The 16,972-nt window shown below is 50.1% G+C and overlaps 6 protein-coding genes across 6 annotated transcripts, besides 4 other annotated features; 3 read left to right on the top strand and 3 right to left on the bottom strand.

Moving 5' to 3' along the window:
* Positions 1–71: 71 nt before the first annotated feature.
* On the top strand, positions 72–674 carry PODANS_3_5680 (uncharacterized protein; the record flags this gene model as incomplete). Its single annotated transcript, XM_001909331.1, has 1 exon — positions 72–674. One exon carries the CDS (start codon positions 72–74, stop codon positions 672–674), a length of 603 nt encoding a protein of 200 aa, XP_001909366.1.
* On the bottom strand, positions 662–2,635 carry PODANS_3_5670 (uncharacterized protein; the record flags this gene model as incomplete). The annotated part of the gene is made up of 1 exon (XM_001909330.1): positions 662–2,635. The coding sequence occupies one exon, from the start codon at positions 2,633–2,635 to the stop codon at positions 662–664; it is 1,974 nt and encodes a 657-aa protein (XP_001909365.1).
* Positions 2,636–6,000: 3,365 nt separating this feature from the next.
* On the top strand, positions 6,001–6,924 carry PODANS_3_5665 (uncharacterized protein; the record flags this gene model as incomplete). Its single annotated transcript, XM_001909329.1, has 3 exons — positions 6,001–6,090; positions 6,252–6,468; positions 6,524–6,924. 3 exons carry the CDS (start codon positions 6,001–6,003, stop codon positions 6,922–6,924), a joined length of 708 nt encoding a protein of 235 aa, XP_001909364.1.
* A 1,067-nt stretch (positions 6,925–7,991) lies between these two features.
* PODANS_3_5660 (uncharacterized protein) lies at positions 7,992–9,546 on the top strand (the record flags this gene model as incomplete). Its single annotated transcript, XM_001909328.1, has 4 exons — positions 7,992–8,513; positions 8,568–8,879; positions 8,938–9,188; positions 9,240–9,546. Coding segments are annotated over 4 exons (1,392 nt in total), but the record flags the coding sequence as incomplete, so codon positions are not given.
* Positions 9,547–10,013: 467 nt separating this feature from the next.
* Positions 10,014–10,108, top strand: a tRNA (tRNA-Ile).
* Positions 10,109–10,711: 603 nt separating this feature from the next.
* On the bottom strand, positions 10,712–11,157 carry PODANS_3_5650 (uncharacterized protein; the record flags this gene model as incomplete). The annotated part of the gene is made up of 2 exons (XM_001909327.1): positions 10,712–10,783; positions 10,849–11,157. 2 exons carry the CDS (start codon positions 11,155–11,157, stop codon positions 10,712–10,714), a joined length of 381 nt encoding a protein of 126 aa, XP_001909362.1.
* Positions 11,158–11,920: 763 nt separating this feature from the next.
* PODANS_3_5640 (uncharacterized protein) lies at positions 11,921–13,057 on the bottom strand (the record flags this gene model as incomplete). The annotated part of the gene is made up of 2 exons (XM_001909326.1): positions 11,921–12,288; positions 12,349–13,057. Coding segments are annotated over 2 exons (1,077 nt in total), but the record flags the coding sequence as incomplete, so codon positions are not given.
* A 492-nt stretch (positions 13,058–13,549) lies between these two features.
* Positions 13,550–13,621, bottom strand: a tRNA (tRNA-Thr).
* Positions 13,622–14,758: 1,137 nt separating this feature from the next.
* Positions 14,759–14,848, bottom strand: a tRNA (tRNA-Lys).
* Positions 14,849–15,110: 262 nt separating this feature from the next.
* Positions 15,111–15,194, bottom strand: a tRNA (tRNA-Gln).
* Between the last annotated feature and the right edge of the window lie 1,778 nt (positions 15,195–16,972).

The raw sequence follows: 16,972 nt of genomic DNA, 5'->3' as shown, positions 1-16,972 counted from the left end.
TAATTGATATCGATGCCCTGGGATTGGCTGTCAACCTTCTGTCCCACCACCCCACGGGAATAAATTGACACATGGAAGGTGCAACTGCTGAGTTCACTGACCCCGCACAACAACGAATTCTTCCAGCTCAGTTTGACGGAGTGATGGCTTCTTTCCTGAACGATTCCTTACGCTTCATCGCTTCTGTATTCTCTCTTCATGTCGACGACCCTCCAACACCTCCCACCCTCGTCACGATCCGAGGCATCCGCTTTCCATCTGATCCTTCAATAGAGCCTCACCTCTTGACCATCACGACAACTACCCACGGTGTTGAAACCGGCCCCGATGCTTGTTGGGGACATATCCCAGACCTCCGCCCATACTGGAAGACAGAACAAGGGTGGCAATGGCGAGACATTGAGACATTCCGTCTAGAGAACCAACCTTTGGCAAGCTGCAACGGACTCTACATCTTGTTCTACTCCTTCGATCTCGACAATCTGCCCAAGAATGAGAGGTTTCCCGAGGCCATTTTCGGAAGGACTCGGTGCTTTGCTGGAGATGCGTTTGTGTTCAAGATCCAAGGCAATGAGATCGGGGAGGATCTCGGAGAAGATGGTTGGGCGGCCTGGCAGAATGTGTCAAAGGATATTTTAAACTTGGATATCATGAAGTTCTCTCAATCCTCATAGCCGTCTACCACCCCAACACCCGAAGCTTTGCAAAGAGCTTTGCACACGGGTCCAATTTCCATACCATGCATGATAAACGTTTCGACAATTCTGGGCGCATTACTAACCCAGTTCTTGCGATTCGGAAACGCCCAAATTTGGTCCAACGGGACACCACGGGCTGCCAGCAATTCCATAATCTTGACCTCTCGAACATAGATATGCCACCAACCAATCAGATTGGTTCCAGAGTCGTCAAACTCGGGCAGAGCTGAATCAGAGGCGCCGTCGACCACAACAAGGGCATTGAAAAGATCAATTGCATCTGCTCGCTCCAAATCTCCATGTTCCCACTTTGCATCGAGGTCCACGCCATATTTGATCAGGCGTATCATCTTCAAGTGACGCTTCCAAGCAGCCATCCAGATAGCTCTTGTCAGCCCCGGCGATTCAAGGCTGTCCATATCCGACTTTCGAACAGCTGTCGGATACCCGATCAGCAACTTCACAACCTTCCATTGCTGATACTGGGCTGCCAGGCATACAGCTAGTGACACTGACGGTCGAGACGCTGTTTGGCCAAGGTTAGGTTCGGGCCCTAGCAAAGCGAGAGTGTCTAATGCCTCTCGAAAAACGAATCTCGCAAGCTTCATTAGGATTCGCTGATCGTTCCATCGCACAAAGCCCGTGCTATACTGGCCATACTCGCCACGAGTATTCCAACCGTCTAGCAAGTCGGCAGGATCAAGGCTGACGGGAACATGTATCCAGACATCGGTTGATAAGATCCCTCCTCCGCTCATCATTCTGTGAAGCGCTTCTTCGACCATCTCATCCGTCTTCTCAGGCAGCTCACGCAATGACCACAACGGAAACTCGTATGTTTTCTTATCAACAACCTTCCCGAATACAAGAAAGGAGGCTGTTTTTTGGACAATCTGCCGGGTATCCGTTTCATAGTCTGGCGTGATCTCGGCTTCTGCATCCGGCGCCATACCAAGTAGCGCAAAGACCTTGTCTCGAATGTCAGTCGCCTGACTGTCTCTGAATTTCCTTAAGAGAATTCCCAGAGTCCGAGTGTGACTCCACCACGATTCAGATCTTCGGAAGCCCGGCATTACATCAAGGATTGCCTGCACATGATCATCAACCGCGGAATCGAGAAACTCTGGCGCAATAGCAAACGTCCTCGATGGTATGCTCTTTCGGCCACACATAATTCTGGCCTTCTTTGAGCAGGCAACCTCCTGAATGATCCAGACGCGTCTAAACCAAGGACTCGCAAGCAGGCCTTCCAAAGCTCCCCGGTACTCTGCCAATGCCGTGTCTGGAAGCCGCTCCAAAAACTTCCTTTTCCGCCAATTCAATTCTGACCTCCAATTTTCTCGACGAAGTTTCCAGCTCCACAGTTGGTCAGTTGCCGAAACCTGTTCATTGACATCTTCCAGGAACTTCATGGCCAACTGTGCTTCAGCAGTTCTTCCGGGACCCAGCCACACAAGGACCTCCTCGGCATTCTGATAGATTCTCCTCATTTGACCAACCTGGTGGCCCCGTTCCTTGTCATTGTTTTGATCGATGCATATCGCATCAATCCACAATAACCTATCAGTATGTGGGTGTCTGAGGTTCACGAGGGCGGTATACAGGTTCTCCGTCACCTGCAAGGTTGAATTGCGGCCAATAATGATGGATTCCTCTCGATCTATGGTTCCCCATGTGTACGAGAGTGCTTCGTATGGGACGCCTTTGGAGGCGTGGACGTAGGTCTCGAGAAGCTCGCAGTGGATCTGCTCATTGGACAATCCTTTGCATAGTCGGACGAGACGGATCGAGTCGGCATCGAGGTCGAGCGGTTGGTACTGGTATGGTGGTAATGAAGCCATAGCTGTTGAGGTCAAAGGTGAAGGTTTGCGGTGTGAGGCGCAGCGAGCCAATGCGGGGCGAGGGAAGAAATCTAGGCTGTTATCGACGTTGCTCATTGGTCACCCTTTCTCGGTGGTTCGGATCGGACTGACAACACTTGTCGATAGAACTTGGACCAGCCCCAAGCTCCGCACTGATAGTTTCATCTCGTCAGGCCAAGCCACGATGACAGTCCCTGACATCCCACAATGGAGCCAACTCACGATGCCAACCTACAATCTCATATTCATGAGGAGGCGATGATCCATCCTTATACCCACATCCCACTCCCAAACGCATCCACTCACATCCGACTGATCAAGCTATACCCAGCCGTTGCATTCGGCCAGGGTACATCTTGCGTCCACCAACTCCCAAATCAAATGCAACATGTCAGTGGCATCGATAGATGCACTGTCGCCATTTGCAGTCTTGTCCTATGCCTGGGGCACCAGCGACGCGACCGAGCCCCTTTACATTGACCAGCACGATGAGGACGATTCGGGGCTTGGTACCTGATTCGCCCTTGTCAGCGATCTACATCACCCCGTCACTTATGAGCGGGTTGGTGCAAATAACCAAGTGGGAGTCATCACCAGAGCCATTGCTCCTCTGGGTCAACCAGATCTATATCAACAGCAGGACACGGTGGAGAAGAATGAGCAAGTGCCGATGATGGGGAAGATATATACCAAGGCTGACAAAGTGCTGATCTGGCTTGGCCCTTTCCCCTCTGAAATATCCGAGGACAGGTCTGAGCAAGCCAAGTTCATACAGAAGCTGAAGAAAGCTGGGGAATGGAGAGATTCGGGGGTTTAGTCGGTGATGGCTTGGAACCCACGGCGGAGGAGTGGCTCAGGTTTCTCGAGACCATGGTGATGTTGTACCCTGACACCGATCTCCGCGAGAAACAGACCCAAGAGGAACTGGAGGGAGCTGAAAGGGTCTTGGTTCTTGCTGCGAGAGCTGCTCGGGCTTTGTTCGGTCAGAACTGGGAGGATGGTATGGCATTACAGAAGAATATTGTCATTTGGTAGAGCCAGCCATGGTTCAGTCGAATTTGGGTACTCCAGGAGTTCGTGTTGGCGAGGGAAGCATTATTTCTTTCAGGTGACCACAAGATTGAGGCCAAGTCTTGTTCAATGGGGTTATGGATGGCGGAAAGGTTGAGAAGGCAGCTTGGGTGCGTGGTTGCTGGCTGTCGTCGGCAAGCTGCAATGATAGAGAGTGGAATGTCTATCACCAGCTCATCGAAGGTGATGGAACACTGCGAACTTCCCAGTCTCGCTGCACAGAAACCCCTTGTTGTTTTCATCGGATTAAGGTACTCGTATTGGCGAGGACATCCTCCTACCCCTCAACCAAGAGGACAGGCCATGAGCAAGGATGTTCCGGGTTTCCAGAATTTATGGGGCTTATTCTGGTTGGTTGGTTTACGCTGACAGTTGGCCGTACATAACATCAAGCGATCCTCGAGATAGAGTCCACGGATTGTTCGGACTTCTTGCTCCCGACGCGCCAGATGCCATTGCTCCGGATTACTCAGAAAGTATGACCGCCGATATCCTTTACACCCAAGTCGCACGCACTATCATTGAGAAAATGGAACATCTTGGAATTATACTTGAAATGGCCCAATTTCCTAAACGAATGGTTGGCCGAGTCGGAGACGAGGTGGCAAAAAGGCTGCCGTCTTGGGTCCCGGGTTTCTCACACTACCGCACTACCATCGCTTTAGCAACCAATGACCACCCCAGATTCTGGGTTTATAGCCCAACAGGCAAAGAAGCAACGACACAATTGATCAAGTCGAACAACGAAAGAGTTCTAGACCTGCAAGGCATCCGAATTGGCCAGGTTGGACGTGTAGGCAAGCCATGGTACTTCGGGGCAATCGAGCCAGGAGCACTATCTCGACTACTATATTGAAGTGGGGCAACTCTGCCAGCTGTATTTGTGCGAAGACCGCGACGCTTCTTTACGGATTATGCTCGGAGACACCGTCACTGTAAAATATCGACAGAGCCCCCGGGCCCAGACCGAGGACCAGACACGTCTCAAACTGATTTTGGAGCTTGCATACCTGGAGAAGGCCATGTGTGAAGTTGAAGCCGGCGGTAAACTGTTAGTCCATCCAGCGCTTTCCAGGATTTTGTCTCATCTGCAAAAAGGCGAATTCGTAAAAAATGGCATCTCGGATCTAGTGCGCGCGGGAATGCGGAAGGAGGAAGTCAGAGCGCAGCTAGTAGACCCTTTCCTTGCATAGATCGACTAGAACAGATGGACCATAAAAGCCCGTTCCTGACAGAGGATTAACGAGATGTGGGGATGGGACCGGTCGCAGCTCAGCCAGGAGATGTCATAGTGGCATTTCATGATACCTCGGTCCTGTACATGCTCAGACCTACGGCTGTTAGCAATTACACGGGTGATGATGGTGTGCCAAAGCAGACATACGAATACCTAGGAGAGGTTTATTGTCACGGGATGATGCATGGCGAGACTTTGGAAATTGAGACAGTGGAGGACTTCTTTCTGGTTGAATATTGTGCACCATTTATTCTTGCTTTCACTAACCACCTCACCCTGCTCACTTTTGGATCTAATACCTCAGAGGCCAATCATCAACATCTACTCCATCGGCAAACAAGTATCGTACATTTCAATTGCCCTCTAGTGTGGTGGATGTTCTCTATCGAAGCACATCGTTGAGTGTCGAACAGGGGTCGTCTCGTTGCCGTGTGAACAAGTGGGGCGATCTCAGGGGTTGAATAGGGGGCAAGAACTAGTAGACGATACGTCCTCGCTGATCAGCAGTTTGGCTTGTACATTAAACTAAAGCATAATTTTTTGTTCTCCTCTGATTTCAGAGTCATATTTACGCATTGTATCCTTGACTTGCCCTGTGTTCCATCACTTGGTGTGAATCTGCCTCGCCTTCGCGAATTTCGAAGATTGCAGTGAACAATGCACAACCATTTTCATTATATGATCGGGGAATCACTTACCCAGATTAATATGAGGCTAGATTACAAGGTCCGTCGATCCGCCACATTGAATCTCAATGGTGTCTTAATGTGGAAATCTTTCCTTACACCGGCAGAGTAGAGAATCTGCACCCCATTTTGATTGCTACGAGAGAGGTTTTGGTCATTACGCAGACCTAGACTTTCATCGCTTTAGCTCACCCAATAACGATCACAAGTTTAGCGAGCGGCGCGTGCTGTTTATTCTCGGTGACAGATGCTCGATTCCAAGTGAACACGAACAATAAGGCCCGCTCTTATGCATACTGCATGTAACTCTGTTTCCTTTCCAATTCATATCTCTCTTGTCAACAGAGCCTTGGACCCGTGATCCATACACACACCCTATTCCATGGCGAGCGGGCAATGAGTACGAAAACGACGACGAATCGGACTGTAAACCAACTTTTGGGTTCATGCCAAATGACGGCATCGCAGTTCCGCATCCACCAGTTGCCCGGGCCCTGGAGATCGTGAAACAGGCTTTGACGAATGCAGATTTTGAGGTATGCTGAAATCTGCTCTAGAGTTACTTTTAAGTACTGACATTTGCGTGCGCGTCGGAGCTCCTGGACTAGGTGCTTCCTTCGAACAATTACACTTCTGAGGATACATGCGAGTAACTTGCTTCATTATGTCGAAGGGAGTTGACCAAACACTTTCCTAGGGTCCGATTGCACGGAGTGACGGCTGTCCTGACGTTTGGGAAGCAATTCAACAGTCCGGGGAGCCTATCTTCCCCGAAATCGTGAACGTGTTCCCCGGCGGCAAGCGCAGACCTCCTATTCCACTCCCAGAGTATGAGCAGGTGGTGCTCAAAATGAAGGACTACCGCTGGAAATACAACGATTACTGGCAGTCTTCCGCAGGCAAAACAAGTTCTGGTAATGATTTCCGCGTGAGACACCTGGCACTTCCAGAACATGCTAACCTCATCAGGTCGGCCTGTTGACGTTGTCATTGCTCCGGCCAGTCCACATAGCGCCATTCCACCTGGAAAGTTCATTCATTCGGCGTACACAAGCGCTCTCAACGTGCTCAACTTTTGCATCGCCGTGATACCGATTACAGTTGCGGATAAGAACCTGGACACCCTGGACCCAAACTTCCAACCCCTTACCGACAAGGATCGGCGAAACATGGCTTCATGTAAATATAACAATCATCAAACGAATGGACAGTACGCTGACAGTCAGACAGACGATCCCGAACTCTTCGATGGCATCCCGGCTGCCATTCAGCTGTTTGGACGCCGACTGGGTGAGGAAAGAGTGCTATCTGTGGCGCAGATTGTAGTTGACGCCGTTGAGGCGTGGAAGAGAAAACACCATCGGGAATAATTGGGGAAGTATACAAATCATTCTTCAGCTTCTTCATCTTGTTTCCGTACCCTACCTAGTTGTTGGGCCTACAGAACCGACTCGCAACGAGATTTGGGATATGGACATTGACAACCCCATGTGAGATGTCCCACATCTTGTTGTAAGCCGATTCTGTAGGTCTGACAAGTAATAAACGGGATTTGGAGGCACCCCACTTAGCAAGTTTGATCCACTCTAGATTGATAGAAGCGTCAGTTGGCAGCTCCTGTTCATTGTGCCAACCACTGGCAAAATGGTACCTATCTCTACCTAGGTATACAACTAAAAGGCACCATGTCCGCTTCTAGTCACATGGCGGCTCTTCTTCCTTCTTAACCCACCCTCTCTCAACGACGTCTTCTCGACCAATTGCAGCACCTAATTCACGAAACAGAAATGGGATCATGAATCTATCTTCAGGCTCTTCATTGTACAATTTACCAGAACGAGGATGTCAAGCATATCTTGAGCAAACTGCGACCGACACTTAATGAGTATGCTTCGGCCGCGCCCCGTTTACCCAGGACAGTTGCACTTGCACTAACGTCGACGGTCGTGAAAGGAAGAAGAAGCCACCAATTACCAAGACCTCCTCTGCGAACCAAGCTCTTTGAGATCGCAAACATCACATCCAATGCAGTCTACTGGGTTTGCCCTCCGGTTAAACTATTTAGTCCTTCTTTCTGTGGATACAGTCCGGAGTTCGACATCCGGGATCGGTGTGGGGCATCCGGGGCGCGGTGTATTGATGCCCGAACCCCTCCGGCGGTGCCCACATGACGAACAGGTGCATGCGCTCCAATGGTCAGCCATGCCATGCGAGTACATCAACGTTGTCATGACCGTTCAACTGTTGTCTCGATTCCATCCCCCTTCACACATTGCTCTTTGGGCACTGAAGGAAAGATGGCGCCAAAAACACCAATGAGATGCCTCCGTGTGGAGGGGACTGACATCGTTGATGCTGATGGAAAGCAGGTAATTCTCAAAGGTGTCAGTGTCAATTATTCTAGAGTATGCTGGGAAATACCACTGACTATTAACAGTGTGCCACTGGCGGTCACACCAACATGGAGAACTTCATCACTGGCTACCCTGGTCATGAGAATGAGATGAGGAAGGCAATGCTCGAGGTTCTCGGTCAGGAGAAATATGACTTCTTCTTCGACAAGGTCTGCTCTGTTGCCCCTTCTTCCACTACTGATCATGGTCTAACACCCGTGAAGTTCCTCGAATACTTCTTCACTCCCTCCGATGCCCGCTTTCTTGCCTCCCTTGGTCTAAACTGCATCCGCATCCCCATCAACTACCACCACTTCCTTGACGACCACAACCCGGGCATCATCAAGCAGGAAGGCTTCAAGCTCATTGATCGCATTGTCGACGCCTGTGCAGCGGAGGGCTTATATACCATCATCGACATGCACACCTTCCCTGGAGGCCAAAATCAAGGCTGGCACTCTGATGCGGGTATTCACAAAGCTTTGTTTTGGGACTTCAAAGTCTTCCAGGACAGCATGACGGATCTCTGGGTCGAGATTGCGAAGCATTACAAAAATAACACCTGGGTTAGTGAAGCCCCCTTTGCCAGTTGGCTTCCCTGCTGACGTTCAACTGAACAGGTCGCTGGCTACAACCCCATGAACGAACCCGCCGACCCTGACCACACTGCACTTCAAGCCTGGTACAAGCGAGCCGAAAAGGCTATTCGCGAGGTTGACCCAGATCACATCCTGTTTCTGGACGGCAACACCTACGCCATGGATTTCACCGGGTTCAAGGAAGTCCTCCCCAACTGCGTGTACGCCATACACGACTACGCCAGCTTTGGCTTCCCAGCAGGCGAGCCCTATGTTGGAAGCCCCGAGCAGAAGGAGTCCCTGCAGAAGACATACGGGAGGAAGGTGCAGTTCATGAAAGAGAAAGGTGTCCCGGTGGGTCTGGCTTCCATGGCATAGGTGTTCGACTTTGACTTGGTGCTAACGATGCCAGATTTGGAACGGCGAGTTTGGTCCCGTCTATGCGAGCCCGGGAGACGAGAACTATGAGAAAGTCAATCAGCAACGTTACGACCTGCTAGGCCAGCAGCTGAAAATCTACAAGAAAGATGAGATCAGCTGGAGCATTTGGCTGTACAAAGACATTGGATTTCAAGGCATGGTCCACGCTTCGCCAGACTCGGCTTACATCAAGCTGCTGAAGCCTTTTCTGGAGAAGAAGAAGCGTTTGGGTGTTGATAAATGGTAAGCCTCACATGATACTCTGACACTTCTCTTCTAACACTTCCGGAATAGGGGCCGCGACGACTCTGCCGTAAAGCACATCTACGAGCCCGTCATCGCTCACTTCAAGGAGGCAATTCTTCCCGAGCATATCAACAAGAGATACCCACAAGTCTGGAAGATAGAAGGGCATATTCACCGAGTGTTGAGGGAGACTCTCATGAGTGAGATTTTGTGCTGGGAGTATGCGAGTTACTTTGAGGGCAAGACGTTGGAGGAGCTAGATGAGCTGGCGGGGAGTTTCAAGTTGGAGAACTGTGTGAAAAGGGAGGGGTTGAATGAGATTTTGAGGAGGGATGCAGAGGGGCGAACAGCGTAGATAGGATATTCACCATCAATCCGGGTGAACCACACGAGGAGGCGCGCTGAAGAATCCTTCCAAAAGGAAACAGCAGCTGATACTTTTTCATGTACAACCGGCCGGGAGTTTACCGTGATTTGTATAGACTACCTCACACAAAACGCAAATAGACAACCAAGCTCCTTTCATAGTACGACCTGCATGAGATCTGTCGAAAGTATTTGTATGCCCATGGACCTGTTTACTGAGCCCCTGAAGTCTGAACACCGCAACGCCATATACTAATGTTGGAGTATATCACAACCCCGAACCTCCCCAAACTACACTAATGTTTCGTTTTCCAGAAGGGAGTTGTAATTTGTATGAATAGACAGCATACGCAGGACTGTTCCTAGTGTCCAACTTGCATTCGAGACCCTCCAGGAAAAAGGCCCAACTTGTTAATGAGAGCTACATCCCTGTAGAAAACCATCAATCTCCACTCAGCCCGATTAGCTCAGCTGGTTAGAGCGTCGTACTAATACTGGGAAACCAGCATATGGTAATGCGAAGGTCAACAGTTCAATCCTGTTATTGGGCATCTCTTTTGTCATTTTTAACTGTGCCTGCTGCTTTCTTTCTCACTACAACAGTTTATCGTTACCCATTTTCTCTTTTTTCTTGTCTCTGATGACTATCTTCAGAGCTTACCTGTGGTGGGAGTTGTCGAGTTTACCTAGCGCGTCCAACGCGTATCCTGTCAGCAACAAACAAATCACAACTGCTATGTAAAAAGGGCCATTGAAATATAGTGGATAATATGTTGAGATAGTCGAGATGCCTAGCCGTGATCCTTTAATGCCTCGTATTTGATATCAACTCTCCACCGATGTGGTTAACCTGCCTACTGTTAGCTATCGAACGGAAGCAGAGCCGAGGGTCATGAACATGCCATGCATATCCAAGATTTCACCTCAAGATGCCACCAAAGTTGCAGAAACAGTGTATCTATTTTCTAGTCACCTTTTTCTTATCTGTCATCCCAGGCATTAACCGTTCAACCTTCGTTAACATGAAGCCCTAGGAAAGGTAAGCTATCTTCACCAAAGGAGTGTATGTAATCCAACTTCCGACATGTCCCTTCAACAGCTACCAAATACCCCAAAACCCAGCGACCCCCTTGCCACTGAGAAATGTCTCGTGCTCAAAGATCATGCTCCATCTTCCTGCAGCAAGTCCAGCACGGATCCTCGTCGCTGCCCATGTTCTTGGGTGACTAAAATGACACAGGCCATCAGCAATTACTCCATGCGCTTGCTTCCGATGATGAATGATGCTTACCCATTCCTCTGGGCACTTGGGCGATTCGGGCCAGCAGACGCGGAGGCAGACATCGGACATGCCCATGATGATCTTCATCTCTTCCGACTTTGACTTGGGGGGGCGGTGGTGGGCGGTGGTGGTTCCTTTGTCGAGGGTGAGGTGGAGGCTATTACCCGATGTCAGAAAAGGGTGATAGAGGGTGAGGGGGAGGGAGACGTACGTGATCTCATCAGAGTGCTTGCCATTGCCGGCACTCTTGAAGGACCAGGGGAGGGCGGTGGCGGTTGTGAGGAGGGTGAGAAGGGCGGTGGTGGCGGTGAACTTCATTTTGATGGTTGGGATGATTCTTATGGTTTATTGTTTGCTCGAGAGGTTGGTTGATGCTGATGAAAAGCTTGACCTCTCTCGAGGGCAAGAGACCGCCTCTTTATACTTGAGTCTGCCCCTACCATCCCCCCCATTCGACAACTCTTCTTCCATGACCTCCGATAGATAGACCAGCGTCAAACCCATCAATCCATGACAACAACGACTCACACAAACGCCCAATGGGAGACTGTTTCGTGTAACTGGGCAGCAACATTGTTGATCCTGTCTCTCGATCACAACATCGAAACCACCGATCGCAACATTATCCAGCTGGAGTCTTTCCTCGAGGCCATGGCTGGCCCATTGATCCACGGCAGTTGCCGCGTCATCAGGTCTGGATTCCGGCTCTGTCCGTCCAACATACCCGCGCTGCAGTCCCTCGATGTCGCCCTGCTTGGGCTGAAAGCAATCAACATTGTCTTTCCACCTCCGCATTTTCCCCCCCTTTAGGGTGCCATAGACACCAGATCGCAGGGTTGTATGCAGACGGGCCGTAGACGCAGTGATACCGGCAGTCGTGAACCGAGACAGCAATGTCTCTTATCCCCGCACAGTAGACGTCCCCGAGCTTGGATCTTCCTGGGTCATCAGCAGTATCTCCACGGAGCTGACTCCGGTTGGATAGACCAGAATTGAAATGGTACAAGCAAGTGGAGTAGAGATGTTGCTTCGTTTATTTGCTCCCCGGCTGTGCATTGATTGCTGTTCATTATCCAACTGCTCAAATCGAGCTCGATAATTCCAATGCACAGCCATTCCCATTACTTGACATTAACAGACTTGGTAGCTCCCCTTCCTCCTGACTGACGCGCTTGACAGTCATCTCAGACATGGCAACCACTGTCCGGCCATATCCAATAATCTCACTGACGCTCTTGCCCCCCGCTCCATCTTCAGGGTAGATGTAGAGCATGTCCAGCTCCTCGGGCTCGTCAACAGCGTCCTCGGGGATGCTGGGACTGTTCCCGATGCCAATGGCGGCATACGAAGGCCTGCGTATTACCTTGGTGACAAACAGCTCTCTGTAGCCGGTGTTCTTGAAGCCCATGCGCTGAAACGTCCTTTTCCCACCATCTGTCGCGACGAGAGCTGTTTGTTACGTCAGTATTACCATCCGCCATATGAGGTGAGGGTAAAAGCAAGACATACCAGACAACCCAACAACCTTCCACCCCTTCTTCTCCGCCGCCCGTCTCGTAACCTCCTCCATAGCAATCTCTGAAAACCTCCTCTGCTTCGAAGTAGGTGGCTCGACAGCTAACCGCTCGATATGATAAACATGCAGTCCAACCTCTTGTTGCTCCTCGTTCTCCTGCACGGCAGATATCCTTCCATTTGGTGCCTTGCCGTTGCCGATCTGCCTGGCCCCTGCCACCTCAACATGTTCCGCCTGTGGTTTTTGCTCCCTCTTGTTGTCGTGAGGAAACATGGTATGCGCGTCGACAGTAGGCTCCTTCAGTTTTCCCACCAGCAAGTCTTCCCAGTATTCCCTCAACATGGGCAAGACAATAACCACGCCGAGTATTCCCGTCTTGGGTGATGACCAGCATATCGACATTTCGGGACAGGCCGCCACCCAGCTGCAGAGTCTGTCGTACGACAGCCCCGCGGGGTACATTTCCATATCTGACGCGTAAACGGCGCGCAGGACCTCATCCGAGATGGGGTGAGGCGTAGGCGGGGTCTCCATCCCGCTTCTCACCGGGCTGTTGCCGGATGTTGGTGACGACATTTTGCTGCTCTCTTTTATCGTATTCTGGCTGATGATGACGAGGTATCTCCTGCACTTTGAAGAAAGAGGTGTTGATAGCTGAGGTGATCGTATGAGAGTGATGAAAATGGAAGAGAGGAGAGACGTTCAAACACCTGCAGTTTTTAGCGCCGCTCTCTGCTTAGTTATTGCGGTGGTCCCTGGTGGTGCCCGTCGATGCGCCACTCATCTGACTTCTTATTTGGCTCTTTGCCAAAGCGAAATGGAACCAGCACAGATTCAAAAAAGGACCAGCCCCAAAAACCACTCCAGAAAAAAAAGGAGCCACTGTGGAGTTGTGGTTGGGTTGTGAGGTGCAGATGAGGTGGGTGGATATCCACATTCAGAGAGGTCGAAGCTCCCCGCGCCAGCGATGCCAATTCGGGCCAGAATTAGTGGATCCTTGGCAAGCCACACTTATCAATCGGGGGGGGGTCCCGCAGATTTGGGTCAACTGTGCGCCCCGCGACAAGCGCTCAACTGGGGCGGGAAAACAAAATGTGGCCTGATGTTTTGGGAATTGGGATTTGCAAGGAAATGGGGAAACAATGCTACGGGAGGCAAAAATAGCGAAATGAAACCGCAAAAGATAGATTTGAATGCCCACAGCCAGAATCGAACTGACGACCTCATCATTACTAGTGATGCGCTCTACCACTGAGCCATGCGGGCTTGGGTTTACCGGTTGAGATCATGAGTGGATTTGAGGCTTTTCATGATAGCTGTCAACAAATTTTGTGGAGTTTCTTAACTTTTATGTGGTTGTGGTAACCTTTCGGTGTGACTAAATGAACGCGCAACTGAAACATGGTCGTCTGAGTGTGCTCAACTGGAAAAAACACGAGCAGATGGCGTAAACGGCTATCTCTCAACAACTGATGAGTCCTATGGCTATTGTGAATCACCACCGGCCTGGCCCGCAGGTTAACTTTTATGTTTATTTGTCGGAAGCTCTCAAAGTTTTCATCCCTGAACGCAAGCCCAAACTGATCCCAGCACAGTGATAAAAGCCCTTAACAGAGCTCACATTTCTTTGCATTCTTCATGCTGCAGAGTTCATCATGAAAATTCATCTATATATATGACTTGGATTCAGTCACGGTCAACTCAACCATCAATCACCTAGCACCTCAATTGCACTAGCACATCTCTCAATGTCACACATATATTGTTCAATTCACCCATGGGGATATGGCTAACCATCTCTCTTTTTCCATGTGCCAGAAGACATTCACAGTCCAGGGTCGAAGCCCCTCCCGAAATATTGAGCATCAATGTTTCATAACAGAAGCCTCCGTGACACCTGACACCAATGGGAAAACGCCCACATCTCACCGAATGGACAACACAATACACGGTATACGATCAAAACTGCCAACAGCCGAGACATATCTGGTGCAGTGCAACCTCCACCAGCCTCCAATGTTACCTGAGAAGACCCCTGGACCCTGAGATCCCAGATTGGCATACATCATGAAGAATACTAGACAGCCTAAGTTATCTCGAGTCATACCAGACCAAATATCGGCTTACCGAGACCGGGCACCACAAACGTCCGCAGCAACAGGAAATATATTGGGGGTTTCCAAGGTGTGACATATGCAATAGATACAATCTCGGGCCTGCTCTCTCAGCAACAAGCAATATCAATCCTAGTCAAATAAGGTGTGGAGAAACACTTGTCAACCTCCATGTGGGTATCATTCTCCTGTAGATCCAGAGATCTGACTGCCAATTGCCAAACATGCTGTACAAATAAAGAAAAAGACGAAATGAGCAAAAATATGGCACATTCGATGCCGGGAATTGAGCCCGACGTGGGGGTCGAACCCACAACCTTGAGATTTGACGGAGGAACTCCTTAAGAGTCTCACGCTCTACCGATTGAGCTAGCCGGGCGACATGCATCGCCTGAGCCGTATACGTTGAGATCTGCTGGGCGGAAGTTTTACTTTTGAAGCATGTATCTGAGCTTCTCGTGGGTGGTCCTTGTGTGCGAAGCTTAAAAAGCAAGGTTCAGGGGTTGAACGAAAGGAGGTGGAGCCAACGGCTTTTAGGGCTGAGAGGATTTGCGGTTTTCTCTCTGTGGCTTGTGGAGGAGAGAAAAAGAATCAGTGCCCACCGTTTAAGGCATAATTGGTAAAAGAAAATGTTGCTGCTGAGGTCCTACCCGGACTCGAACCGGGGTTGCCGGAATGGCTCTGATACTCAGAATCCGAAGTGCTAACCGCTACACTATAGAACCTTGACCTATGCTGTGATGTTAGAAAAATGCTATGGTGAGAGTGCACAAGTAGTCCCAAGGATATGCTTACCTTTTGTCGTGTTGAAGCCTCCTTCGCTCCACAAGCTTGAATCGTGACTTGGCTCCACCTACCTCAAGTCTTCCAACAATTGACAAGTTGAGGACTCGAAATGCGCAGCTCTAGATGAATGTGTCTTGAAGATGCAGTCATCGAGAGCATGGATCTAATCCGGCTGAGATTCAAGACACAATAGCTGGCGTCAATGTCTGATACATGAACAGCCTGTCACCTGTGAGTATCCTCTGCTCCATGATCGAGAGCTTCGTGGCTGCTGAGATTCGTGATCATGTGTCCATATCAACAATCCTAAGTCCCTAACATAGGCTTTTCCATGGGAACCCACCTGTCTCTCTGATGGTTGATGCATTTAGAGAGAGCCAGGAGAACATTGCCACAACCCAAAAACTAGTCTTGAGGGGGGTATCCGGTTGACCCCCAGAATTTGACTTCATCATGATCGGAGCAGGCCTCGGATAACCCTGGTGTAAATGCCGGAACGCCTCAATGCTTCCTTCAAATTTGTTGCTGCCATTAACCTTGACAGAGCCCCAGTCCAAGTGTGTTGAGTTCCTTGCTGTATCGTTGAGCCAGAACTTCGACAGCAGCTATCCCAAGAATGTTAATGATCAACTGTTCCACCTGCGAAGTTCCAAGGTCTCAGACATCATCTCTAACCAGGTGTGGGTGCCCGCAGAAATCAAACGTTGGGACGCGTTCCGTATCATGGGTGGTTACCATATCGAGATTCGAGAGAGGATCAAGCTGCAGCTTGTCGATCTGCCCGGAGTATTTTCGACTGTCGGTCCGTCATGGACAGTAGTAGTAAGCGAGGCGTGAGAAGGACGGGAGACCGAACGACAGTTGGCATCATGTGGTGAGCGGTCTCGGGGCTGGCTGCATTGGGGCACCTTTGCGTCAGTAGACATCATGAAGGTGTGGCCTGACGGTTAGTCGAAAGAGCTGGAAGCCAAACCTGCCAATTGTCATGATTGGATATCCACAACATCAACGTCAGCCAAAACGGAACTACCCGCGACTCCCAGTCCGCTTCTCGCAGTCAAATCCTTCCCGCTTATTGTCCGGCTTGGCCTTTTCTGCAAGGTAGTGAAGGTTGAGATAAGCTTAAGGCTGGAGCAAGGGGAAGACGAGCGTGTATGAGTGTTGATCATGCTGGATAGAGAAAGGATCGGCACGGTCAGAGAATAGAAAAAGTTGGCTAGCAAGGAGGATGATTAAGAGAAGCAACAAGGCGGCTGCTGCAGACTGCAGCATCTGCCAACATCCTGTTATTGTGAGGCGCAATCTGCGGAAAATGAACAGCTGTGTTGCATGACAGCGAGCAATGACAACTTTTCGGTTGCCGATGTTGCAATGGCCCGGGTAATGCAAACGCTCGGGCTTGGTCAAGGCCAGTCAATAGGATTCGAGCCGTGGTTGAATGTGTGTTGTCATTTCTGAGTTTTCAGCTCTGAAGCAAGCCTCCAAAGCCGTCGTACTCCGTTGGAAAGTAGTGGCGGTGAACAAAGTGCTTTGGGTGGTCTCGTGTAGTCCATGTTCTCATGATCTGAGCTGTCAGTTTGTTCAGCCGCTGTGATACTGAAAGCGTCATAGAGAAACGCCCACCCGCTGTTTTCTGTTCTTGCTAGGTTATTACTGACAGTCTCGAAATATGACACTTAATGGTTTCAGGCGGCAACTCGGTATGATGTCGGGTAGT

The sequence above is a fragment of the Podospora anserina genome, chromosome 3 (assembly GCF_000226545.1).
Source record: "Podospora anserina S mat+ genomic DNA chromosome 3, supercontig 2".
Classification (NCBI taxonomy): Eukaryota; Fungi; Ascomycota; class Sordariomycetes; order Sordariales; family Podosporaceae; genus Podospora; species Podospora anserina.
This window is presented reverse-complemented; position numbering and strand designations above follow the sequence as displayed.